Genomic DNA, 13726 nt, shown 5'->3' on the forward strand with positions numbered 1-13726 from the left:
CTCCTCATTAGTTATTCAATTAATCCATCTAATCTTCAGCGTTGTTCTGTAGCACCTTTCAAGAGCTGCTATTGGCTTCTTATCTGAACTGCTTATTATTCACATTTCACTTCCATGCAAGGATCACTCCAGACATACACCTTCAGAAAAAACTTCCAAGCGTTAAATTTACATTAGAGATTAACAAATTCCTCTTTTTCAGAAATGCTATCATTGCTACTATCAGTATGCATTTTATAAGAACAAAATTCTACACTGAATGTTTAAATCTATGATTAAATGTTTCAGGTTACGTGAGTACATGCGCTCAGAATCAGAAAAAAGTTTTGATGAATGCCAAATGAGGCGTGCACGACTACAGTCTCTTGGTCTTGCTTATCTGAGCCCTCAGAACAAGTCACTGGCACAAAGTTTTCGCTATATGCGCAACAAACCAACTATCATAGCATTCAAGACACCAAGCTTGGAGAACTGTGATGCCCAAGCTTCAGCAATGGCTCTTTCAATAGCAAGGCAAAATGGCTCAAACAGTGCTCAAAGTCCCGAAAGGATTGCTGAAGAAGGCCTAAGCCGTTCTCCTGTTGCCAGTGGAAGCAGTTCTCAACTCAGTTCAATAGAGCTTGCACTTACACATACACCTATCAACTATCCTGTTGGAAAACCACTTGCAGTGAGTATTAGGAAAAAATATTCCTAGAGCAATCTGTTTATTGTAAAATAACCTGCTCATGAAAAGTATTTTAGATGAATGATAACAATGGGGTGTAGGAAGAGTGAAATTGGAACATATGAGAGAAGTATTGCCAGTCTTTATATGGGCTATGATGTATGACTAGATAACTCCATAGGTAAAAGCATAAATCACAAAAACAAATCTGAGCTGAGGTACTAATACATGATACAAAAATAATGAGCAAGATAGCACAGTGAATACCACAATACATCTGTACTTAGGAACATCTCTCAAACTATTATCTTGCAATATGACTTACATTTCTACAATGTAGGAACAGATAGATTGGTACTTACCATAACGAAAACACGTTAAGTTGCAGACCTGACCTGACCCGAGATGCTGGTGTTGACAGTCACATGTGCATGAGATGTGCTTGCTTGTGTGTGTTTCTCTTTCACTGATGAAGACTGTGGCCAAAAGCTTTACTTAATTGTCTTTTAATTGTGCCTGTCTGCAACTTAATGTGACTTCTTTAAGGTAAGTAGCAATCTATCTTTTCCTACATTGCTGATATTCTTAACTGTAGTTTCCATTGTTTAACTTACATTTCTCATGTTTTTCTGAATCACTTAACAGTAAGTGCCATGACGCTTCCATGAAGCAGGCCACAGCAATTTTTCTTTCACATCCATGACGAATCAAATTTGTACTTATCCTCTAATTGAATCTAGGCCTGCTGCATGGCAGTCAAATGCACTCACCACTCAGATAAAGGGGCAGAGGCTGGAAGATAATTTACTGATGACTAAAGCATAACAGGCTGACCAGGTGCAAATATTGCACATTAATATAGAACTTCCTTACTCAGCAAAATACGTACAGTAAATACCTTATAATGGTTAGAATACAATTAAATACTTTTCATGTGGTCTCTAGGTTCTCTACTTTCCCAATCTTTCCTAGTTTGTTTATTTTTGTAGTGTTTCCTTATTTTTGTCATATGAAACAATTTTTCTTTGTACTCATGGCTTTTCACACACTTGGCTCAATTTCTTGTTGTAATTTTTGCTACCAGTTATTTACTTATGATATCAGAGTCTCCTCTTATTGTCATAATGAGTGATATAGCATGTTACAAATAAGCGTGATTATGCACTTTTTACCGAGCGAGGTGGCGCAGTGGTTAGCACACTGGACTCTCATTCGGGAGGACGACGGTTCAATCCCGTCTCCGGCCATCCTGATTTAGGTTTTCCGTGATTTCCCTAAATCACTTCAGACAAATGCCGAGATGGTTCCTTTGCAAGGGCATGGCCGATTTCCTTCCCCATCATTCCCTCGCCCGAGCTTACGCTCCGTCTCTAATGACCTCGTTGTCGACGGGACGTTAAACACTAATCTCCTCCTCCTTATGCACTTTTTAAAAAGCTTCCTACTTTTTCATATTTTTGGTATATACCAACTCTTCTCACCTTTCCAGCCACTGGACATTCCTCTTACATTTTCCTAGGTCTCCAGCCAACTTAAGCCTTACTTATAAACATTCACATTTTAATGGAAAAAAACTAACTTTGCAACAGAATGTAGTGACAAAAATCTTTGACAATCTACCTTCAGAAATATCAGTAACAGTGTTTGTAGTTGCAAATTAGTGCTAGTCTGCCTATACCACTGAGGAATCTGCTAGAAGTGAGATGTTAATTACAAACCTGTCATGTGTAGTATGTAGCCACATCAATGTTTCTATTTGAGAAGTGTGTAAAGCTTTTGTTAATTGGCATGTTCCACATCACACAATCAAGTTCATCATAAATACGACCTCCTTCACTAAGAGGGTGGATCTTCTTTGTGTCTCTTGTTCTTCTAGTTCTCATTACACGTATGATAAGCATGATGCGGTTATCAGATAGAAAAGGTTAACAGTTTCTGCTACAGCACTACATACAGCAACCAATATTTGTCAGTTTAATAAGCAACAAGAATTAAGAATTTAGCCTGGTTCGTGAGTTAGCCTTAAATTTCTAACCAACCCATCATCACACACGAAACATGGGCCTAGTTTTCTTATTTTCAGCTACACATAATCAATGTGGAGCTTACTGTCTCCACATCATTCTGCTTCTCACAACACTCTGAAAGTAGAATGGAGATTTTCTCACCACTCTCTAGTGTTAGCTGTTGCCTTCATGACTTTCAGCTACACAAATACCATTTGTTGCACATAATTTAATCTGGGACTTAAGTGTCTTTCCTGCGATCTCCAACATTCCACTGCTTCAGTCTTTTCTCTCTCTTTTAGCTGAACAGAGGAAAACAAAATCCGAAGAGTTAATGTACTAATAAACATTTTATTCTGTTCCAGACTTTTAAACTCTCTTTATGATTATTGTTCTTATAGTGGGCTTACTATGAACAGAGACAGGGCTGGAAACATTAGGTAGCAGGAGGCCAACTTCCATGTGGTGGCACATTGAGCTGATTGGGGGGTTGGGGGGCAGGTGAAGCCGATGGGAGAGAGAAGGGGCTGAGGAGGTTCTGGAGCCATAGGATAGGATGCCCTGGCCATGGGTCCAGATCATGAAGATATCATCAATGAACTTAAACCAGAAAAGGGGGTTTGGGCCCTTGACAGGTTAGGAAGGTTTCCTCTATGTGGCCCAAAAACAGGTAGGTATAGAAGGGTGCCATTCAGACGACAATGACTGTGCTGCAGGTCTGTTTAAATGTCTGTCCCTCAAATGAGGACTAGTTGTGCATAAAAATGTAATTGGTGAAGTGTATAAGGTATGAGATAGTGGGTCTGAAGTAGGCAGGACATTGAGAAAGGCAGTGTTTAATCAGAGCAAGGCCATCAGTATGAAGTATGTAGGGGCATGGTATCAATAGTGACAAGTAAGGATGCATGATGTAATGAGGTGGGGACAGTAGTGTGTCAGTGAAAGAGGTAGTTTGTATCTTTGACATAAGAGTTTTTGCTACAGGCAAATGATGGGAAGTGTTGGTCGACAGGAGTTCCTTTCAGCTACAAGCTATGACACTTCCACCCTCAAACCCCTTGCCAAGGTATCATACCCTTGTTGAAGACACATGAGCAAGACCAATCTGGTTCACCCAGCCACAACATCCTACTCTAATCCTGTAAGTTTATCCTATCCCATCAGAAGCAGCACCACATGCAGTTCAGTGGATGGCCCTCATGGATTCTCTTGGTAACAATGTTTCATCTTTACCTTAACCACTCACATAACATACTATAGCGTGCCAAAAACATTGGATGAAATGTCATACATAATATATGTGCAAATTAGTCATTTGGAATCCACACAGATCAGGATGTAATGTTGATCCAGGCATGGAGCCATTATTCACTTGGATGCTTTGGAGGTTATAAGAAATTTTAGACCTACAGAGTAAAAAAAAATACTACAGCACAGTATTTAAAACTAACATTTAACACATTTAAGGTGAATATCAAAACCAGATCATCTACATTGTTTGTATCACAACAGACCAGGAAAATTCTCCGTGCAGACTTAAGTGATTTTTAGAGCACTGGACCTGATGACATATGATTGTGCAATGAAGTTATTCATCTGAAACTTCCTGGCAGATTAAAACTGTGTGCCAGTTCGAGATTCAAGCTTCGGACCTTTGCCTTTCACAGGCAAGTGTTAACACATGGCTCAGCCACGTCTCCCTATTATCCTTTCTTCCAGGAGTGCTAGTTCTGCAAGGTCTGTAGAGCTTCTGTGAAGTCTGAAAGATAGGAGGCAAGGTGCTGGCACAATTAAACCTGTGAGGACAGGTCGTGAGTCGTGCTTGGATAGCTCAAGTGGTAGAGCACTTGCCCACAAAAGGCAAAGGTCTTCAGTTCAAGTCTCAGTCTGGCACACAGTTTTAATCTGCCAGGAAGTTACATATCAGTGCACACTCCACTGTAGAGTGAAAATTTCATTCAAGTTACTCATCTTCTACAATTCCCCAAATGCCTGTGAAGTTGTTTAACAGATGAGAAACCACTCCAAAATATTTAAGAATCCCTTCTCTGCTTACAAAAGAGGGGCAAGAAAGTGTCATTCTACTGGTACTTGGGAATAAAGGAGAATGAATTAGCTGATCAAATAGCTAGATGGAGCCTGTAGTCATAACAGTGTAAAATGATACGCAAGTTCTCTGCTCTCATTTATCTTGCTCTTGAAGCAGTGTGTCATCCAGTGGTGGGAAAGAGTGTATGAGAGGAAATAATCGCAATGAAATTCACTATTTACCGAGGCATACTTCCTACTGACCATGTCAACATGTTGAACTTATTCTAACCTGACTTTGGACTGCACATTAATTAATGATGCAAGAGTTTTTTTCACAGAAAGCATCAACCAGGACAAAGTTTGCATGACACATCACATGCATTGTATGTCCTTCAAATGACTATATCTTCTATTCTCCAAACTGCCATCTATTTTAGAAAATAATGAGGAAAATGTAATTTTTTGTATAATGTCTGGTCTCCAACTTAAATTACCTGAAAAGAAAATTTTCTGTATACCAAATGACAAGACATAGATTTTTTCATTAATAATAGTTTATGGGATTACAAGTGCCCATGAAGTGTGACAAGTTGAAAGTTTATGTACACTAAAAGTGTGGCTGATAACTTCATGAGCTTTTAAACTGTCTGCTGGTCATAGGGAAGGCAAAGCTAACAAATAATACAAGGAGAGGCAAGAAGTGCAAGTGTTGGAAGAAATGGAAGTCATTGCAAACCACCTAACTAGGAGATACCCACGTGTAGGAATAGAATCAAAAGTGAGAACTGACTAACAATCAACATTAGAAATACGGAGTATTAGCTATGAGCTGCTAGTAATTAATAGCTTAAAGATTAGGATTAAACTTTAAGGAGGTTGTGGGTGCAAATACAAAAAACATAGGTGTGAAAACATCATTAACAGGAGCTGAATAAAGTGAAAATTAGCCTTTCAAAACCTTCATATTTTTTCTATAGGAACTTCCAAAACAAATTATAATTTTCCAGGGAAAGAGACACACTTAATTCCTCCTGAAGATATTTGCAGCACTATATTCTGTAAAGAAAGACTATGTGAAAGAATGTGTCGCTAGATCATTTAATTTCAAATATTACATGTATTAGTAGAATATAATCTGAAAAAATAAGCTGCACTTCCTAAGATAATTTGATGAAATTAGCTACACAAATAGTGATGTACATTATAAATTAGTTGGTTAGAAGCCACCACACTGTAAACAAATGCACCAGTTCTGCTTGTAACTCTCCCACAAGATTACATTTTTCAAGCAATTATTATATTAACCTATTATAAGTTCACTAATTCACTTAGGTCAAGATGAAAGCAGAAATTCCAATTTTTATATCTCTGTAAGAGGAATTAATATTACATACAAACAAAATAGCCATATTCATTAAAAGCAGATAAAACCTAGTAGGAGCACCCAGCTATCACAAGATAAGAGTTTCGATACAAATAAGAAATGTGCAGAAGAGCTGTACATCACAAAGGGAAAGATGACAGTTAAACAAACTTAGAGATATGAGGTATAACAGAAGCAAGAAGAAACATTTTCAGTGCAATAACCCTGATGGTCTTTTTTTCCCATCAGAATGTTTAGAAACTTTTTTTCCTCTGTAGGCTATATCATTCTGACTCTTCTCATTATACCCATTTGGTTTCTCAGTTACTGGTTTTGTTTTGTTATGAAGTACATTCATTATTTTCAAAAAATTATCTACAGTGATGGTGGTATCATAAAGCACAGTGAATAATAATAATAATAATAATAATAATAATAATAATAATAATAATAATATACAGAAAATTTTCTTTTCAGGTAAGCAATAGAGCAATTAGATGAAAAGAAGCAAAAATTACAAGCTTTGGCGAAACGACTTAGAAGATACAAAAAAAGTGAAAATAGAAGGAAACAAAACCAAACATTCAACACAAACCAAAAGAAATTTTACCAAACAATAGATAACACACACATAAAAATAGACAATCCACCAAACATAAGAGACGTGGAACACTTCTGGAGCAGCATATGGTCAAACCCGGTACAACATAACAGGCATGCACGGTGGATACAAGCAGAAACAGATACATACAAGATGATACCACAAATGCCTGAAGTGATAATTTTGCAACATGAAGTCACCCGAGCAATTAATTCTACGCACAATTGGAAAGCCCCTGGAAATGATAAAATAGCAAATTTCTGGCTAAAGAAGTTCACCTCAACACATTCACATCTAACTAAATTATTTAACAGTTACATTGCAGACCCATACATATTCCCTGATACACTTACACATGGAATAACTTATCTGAAACCTAAAGATCAGACAGACACAGCAAACCCAGCTAAATATCGCCCCATAACATGCCTACCAACAATCTACAAAATATTAACTTCAGTCATTACACAGAAATTAATGACACATATAACACAGAACAAAATTATAAAAGAACAAAATGGCTGTTGCAAAGGAGCACGAGGATGTAAAGAGCAACTAATTATAGATGCAGAGGTGACATACCAAGCTAAAACTAAACGAAGGTCGCTACACTACACATACATTGATTACCAAAAAGCTTTTGATAGTGTACCCCACTCATGGTTACTACAAATATTGGAAATATATAAAGTAGATCCTAAATTGATACAGTTCCTAAAAATAGTAATGAAAAATTGGAAAACCACACTTAACATCCAAACAAATTCAAATAATATCACATCACAGCCAATACAGATTAAGCGTGGAATATACCAAGGAGACTCATTAAGTACTTTCTGGTTCTGCCTTGCTCTGAACCCCCTATCCAACATGCTAAATAATACAAATTATGGATACAATATTACTGGAACATACCCACACAAAATCACACATTTGTTATACATGGATGATCTAAACCTACTGGCAGCAACAAATCATCAACTCAACCAATTACTAAAGATAACAGAAGTATTCAGCAATGATATAAACATGGCTTTTGGAACAGACAAATGTAAGAAAAATAGCATAGTCAAGGGAAAACACACTAAACAGGAAGATTACATATTGGATAACCACAGCGACTGCATAGAAGCGATGAAAAAAACAGATGCCTATAAATATCTAGGATACAGACAAAAAATAGGAATAGATAATACAAATATTAAAGAAGAACTGAAAGAAAAATATAGACAAAGACTAACAAAAATACTGAAAACAGAATTGACAGCAAGAAACAAGACAAAAGCTATAAATACTTATGCTATACCAATATTGACCTACTCATTTGGAGTAGTGAAATGGAGTAACACACACCTAGAAGCACTCAATACACTTACACGATCACAATGCCACAAATATAGAATACATCACATACATTCAGCAACAGAAAGATTCACATTAAGCAGAAAGGAAGGAGGAAGGGGATTTATTGATATAAAAACCTACATTATGGACAGGTAGACAATTTAAGAAAATTCTTTCTAGAACGAGCAGAAACTAGCAAAATACACAAAGCGATCACTCATATAAATACATCGGCTACACCACTGCAATTTCATAACCACTTCTACAACCCTTTAGATCACATAACATCAACAGATACGAAGAAAGTAAATTGGAAAAAGAAAACACTACATGGCAAGCACCCGTATCTTCTAACACAGCCACACATCGATCAAGACGCATCCAACACATGGCTAAGAAAAGGCAATATATACAGTGAGACGGAAGGATTCATGATTGCAATACAGGATCAAACAATAAACACCAGATATTACAGCAAGCATATTATTAAAGATCCCAATACCACAACAGATAAATGCAAACTTTGCAAACAACAAATAGAAACAGTAGATCACATCACAAGCGGATGTACAATACTAGCAAATACAGAATACCCCAGAAGACATGACAATGTAGCAAAAATAATACATCAACAGCTTGCCTTACAACATAAACTTATAAAACAACACATTCCCACATACAAGTATGCGCCACAAAATGTACTGGAGAATGATGAATTCAAATTATACTGGAACAGAACCATTATAACAGATAAAACAACACCACATAACAAACCTGACATCATACTCACCAATAAAAAGAAGAAATTAACACAACTAATTGAAATATCTATACCCAATACAACAAATATACAAAAGAAAACAGGAGAAAAAATTGAAAAATACATCCAACTGGCTGAGGAAGTCAAGGACATGTGGCATCAGGATAAAGTTGACATTATACCAATTATACTATCAAATACAGGAGTCATACCACACAATATCCACATCAGTGTAATACAGCTACATCCAAACTTATATATACAACTACAGAAATCCGTAATTATTGATACATGTTCAATTACCGAAAGTTCCTAAATGCAATATAACATATACCGTACAGTTAAAAGGAAGTCACGCTTGATCAAGGTCTGCGTCACCTTCCATTGTGACCAGACATAACGTCTGAGAAAAGAAAGAAAGAAATAATAATGTATTAATAATAGAGCAGTATGTGCTCTCTACAGTGCACTAGTGATACCAGCATGTGAAACAGCTGGAGTAACAATATTTATTATTAACTTCTTTGTTACTGTGGAGATGTTTCTTAAATTATGCATATTGGGCACTGTTACATGGTAAATATTGCATGATTAATCTTTGTCTTGTTCTGTCGTTCTTTAGATAACCTGTTGAAGAATTTTCCTGAAGGCTCCCACAGGCAATGTCAATTTTCATTAAAAACTTTAGAACATCACACAGTATTAATCAGTAAAATTAAATGACAACTATAATATAAAAACTAACATTTTGACCATATGTTAAAAATGTTAGCTTTTGTTTTATTGTTGCTTTTTCGTTTATTAGAATTAAGCAGCCTAGTAACAAAAAGGACTGTACTAAAGTGTCGTCTCATTTCTTGATTATGCTTGACTGGGAAAACTGTCAGTGATAAAATGTCATACCAAAATGTAGATCAATCTCCATAAATTTGTATGACACTTACCGTCTTCATTAAGGTGAAGTGTAGATGTTAAAAGCTGATGATAGAAGCCACATAGTGATTAAGAGGATGCGAAAGAGCTATGGTTAAACTTTCAGTGAATATGGCTATTTGACCTAAAGGCAACAATTTTGATGATATTTTTGGCAGGAACTGGGTGTTGAAATTTGTAGTGTTTCATTGTGGTGGTTTCAATAAATGTCAGATGATACAATAGTAACTGTAGATATGTTTTGTACAGAAAATCTCAGAAGAAAATTTAATTGAATTTGCAGACATTCAGTTAGATGAAGAAACTGAGGTGAGTTTCCTGATGATTCATACTGCATGCAGAATGCTCTTTTCACATTACTGGATGCAATATGATGAAGCTGTGAAGATGCATGAGCTGATTTTAGCCTCTCATGCCTTTATTTTTTAATTATGTGCTTCAGTGAGTTGAATCTTTAACAATTTCAGCCTCCTCCTTGATTTCGTTACCCTAAATACATTCTCACTGCTATGATATTAACTTCTGAAGTTATTAGTAGCTGATGCGACATTTATAGTGTCTGCAATCTTTTTATAAAGTTTATGCATTTCAAATAAACGTTGTTTCCATTGTTACAAGATCCTGATGAACAAAATAACTCATAAGTTTTGCCATCAATTTTTAAAAATATATAAATGGTATGGGCCTATGGAAAGAGATACAAGGGGCAGTCAAATGAAAACTCTAATGGAAAAACTAAGTAAACTGTTTCTTATTTCACCCAAAGTAATTACCAAAACTGTTTAAACACTTATCCCAGTGTGAAACCAGATGGTCATTGTCATCATAAAAAAACATTTGCAGTTGCCTATGGAATCATCAGTGTACCCAGGCATGGAACTCTTCATCCACAGCAAATGGACAGCCAAGAATGTTATTCTTCAGGGCCCCAAAAATATGAAAACTGCATGGATAGAGATGGGGACTGTATGGAGGATGCATAATGTTTCCCAGAGAAACTTCTGCAGCATAATTCAAACAACCTGAGCAACATGTGGGATAAATGTACGAAGAGTTCCAGCTATTACTTTTGAAATAATTGACAGTTTGTTGACAAAGTTTTCAGAACATCATACTGCATAAAAATGTAGAAAACTGTACTGGAGAAACCAATGTTTCATCAATGGTTACAGTGGCTTTCTTCTAGGCCTACTGGTGTGTTTTAGATGTGCAGTCATTACTGCTCACTGAGAATGACATGTCGCACTTTTAAAATATTGTTGTTAAGACTGGTCTTATGAGATAGGAGGAGTGGGAATTTAAATGTAATAAGTCACTCTTACGGAGGGAGTGAGGTTCATCTGTTGTCTGTTGCTTCATGCATTGCATGCCACGATTGGTGGTTATTGATAAATGAGGTGTGGGCTCCTGTCTTCTTCCTACTGAACGCAGACCACACAGTGGCAGTTAATCACTGGCAGCACTCTCATCTAATGTTATTGGTACAGCCTGTTGGACTCTGAGGGCTGGCAACCATCATGTGGCAAACCTGAGCTCATACTCTGTTCATTTTATAATTTTTGAGTATTTGTATGGCTTCTTGTGTTTCATCAAACCCACCTTATGGGCAGGCACACAAGTTTCATTAAATTTTATTTTCTTGCCACAGTCTTGCTGGTATATGGTCACTGCAGATTTGTTGTATTGCCCTAGATGAATGTAGCACTCGTGTTCCTGTTGCCTGCCAGTCTCACCAAAGTACATGTCTCAATACTGGGAGTCCATCTTGTACAGACCTGTAGGTGTAAGGCATTTATGTTGTTCATTGTGGAGCCTAGTATAACTAGGATCTTGCAGCAGCTGTAGCAGGCAGGATGGACACCAACCCAGAGATGATGTTTACCAATCTAATTTGACATTTTTCATGTATGGTAAGCACTCTGCAGTTTGTTGATTTCTTGCCTATCTTGATTTCTTTTGTTGGTTGTCATGGCTGTTTTGGTTGGTTTATGGTTGTAACTATAGGCCCCCTCCTTCTCCCTCATGAGAACCAATCATAACAATGATCTTTTAAAACTGTGACATAACATCATGCTCAGTGAACAGTAATGACAAAATATAAGTGACTTTGCACAACTAAAACACCAGTATACCCAGGGGGAGGCTACTGTAACTGTGGATGACATTCTCTCTCCAGTATAGCTTTCTTCACTTTAGGACATGGTACAATAATCATAGAACTTTTATGTAAACTGACTCTGCGTGCAGAAGCCTAAGAAATTGTACAGGAACAGTTTACTTGCTTTCTTATGTCTCTTTTTCATTTGACTGACCCTTACACTAAACCACAGTTGGACCAACTGATAAGAGATGGTAAGGGAAGTAGAACTTGTTCCCATTTAATACATGACATGAACAGGGAAAAAGGGAAACATTTAAAGAAAAGAAAGTAAGACATGTGGAAACATTTAACTGTGGCTAATAAAACATAAGTTACTGAGACAATGCTCAAAGTAACAGTACACATACCTTTTATAGTACAAAATGGGAACTGATCATAGTTCTTGAAAATGCTCTTGCACCAAGTCCAAAGCAGCTGCAAGTATTTCTTCAAATCCTGACACAACTTTTCTCATGTTCTATGTTAACGGCTCGAATCCCTTTGCACTTCTGTGGTATGTGGACTAATGCATTAATGTTCCAGACTTCCTGTGAAAATCTTTTAACATATAAGAAAGAAAATAATTAAATTCACCTGGCAAGGTATGACACACATGAAGAAAAATAATAAAACTTCTGGAAAAATAGTCTTTAGCTTTAAAATGCACACCATGCTGGTGGAGAGCTATACCGTGTTTAGAGGTACCTAATTTCCAGTTAAAGTGCTTGAAGGTGATGCAAAAGGATGAAAATAAAAAAGTCTGCATCAAAAGGCTATCAATGCTATAAAGGAAGACCCTAATGATACAGAAAATAAGCAAGCAGTAAATGATGTTTTTATAAAAAGAAAAATAACAACAAAAAGAGATGGAGAAACGTGCAAAACTGGATGATTAAGAGGAGATATGGCACAGAAAAGGCAAAGAGCAAAAGCAAAATGTCACAGAAATCTGAAGTGCAAGAAACTTAGAAATCTGTATTCAAAGAAGCAGCCATGGTAGTGATGCAGCAAAAATTTCTTAGCTGAAATGTAATATGAAACAAATAGATAACAACAATGACAGAGAGATCTCAGATGGCTTGAAATGGGAGAGCAAGAATAGCTCACGACAACAGAGACTGATAACGAACTACTACTACTACTACTACTAGGTGGTGGTGGTGGTGGTGGTGGTGGTGGTGGTGGTAGTAGTAGGAGTAGGAGCCACTGTCACAACTTCATGTTGACTTTTGAGGAACAGGACTTTCAAAACAAAAATAAAGTAAATAGATGAAAAAGCTAGTGTACATATCTGGTTCCACATAACAAGCAAAAGATTTGCTAAGAAAGTTTTCATTTAATTTTAATTTTATTTGTTATTAATTACGTTTCTCCTTACAGCCACATCATGGTTTGGGTAGACACATCAGTAACTTACTCCTTACATCAATTATTGTTCCCTCATAAAAATGGCGAGATCTCTTGCACATTGTGCAAAAACATGTCAAGTTGTCCCAAACTACATACACAATTTGAGAAAACATACTGATTCTGCATGTCTGTACAAAATTGTTGTAAATTGATCTGTCACCCAACAGAACAAATTTGGAACCTGTATGTCACTATGTTTGACTGTGGTATGCATGCTGATGAACTTGAGTACAGTATTACTCATGAAAAATACAATATCTGCAGAGAGACTGGAATATGACTTGGAGCAAATGAGTCATCAGATGTATTTTGTTATTCCATATGGATGAAATTAATCACATGTTAATGCTATTTTGCAGTGTTGCAGTAATGTCAAACACAAATAAATAACAAATGCTTGTAAGGTTCAGTGCTTAGCTTCATGATACAAAATTACAGTGGTACCAACAGACACATTCTGCAATATTGTAG

General features: G+C 36.6%; 1 protein-coding gene across 1 annotated transcript in view; it reads left to right on the top strand.

The window, feature by feature from the left end:
* The window catches only part of LOC126263357 (NADPH oxidase 5-like), a 425625-nt gene that overhangs the window by 358495 nt on the left and 53404 nt on the right, over positions 1-13726 (top strand). The window contains exons 16-17 of the mRNA XM_049960447.1: positions 289-670; positions 9955-10014. Of these exons, the coding sequence (XP_049816404.1) occupies positions 289-670; positions 9955-10014 (442 nt within the window). The remainder of the gene's footprint in view (positions 1-288; positions 671-9954; positions 10015-13726) is intronic.

This window comes from Schistocerca nitens, chromosome 6, assembly GCF_023898315.1.
Source record: "Schistocerca nitens isolate TAMUIC-IGC-003100 chromosome 6, iqSchNite1.1, whole genome shotgun sequence".
In the NCBI taxonomy this organism is placed as follows: domain Eukaryota; kingdom Metazoa; phylum Arthropoda; class Insecta; order Orthoptera; family Acrididae; genus Schistocerca; species Schistocerca nitens.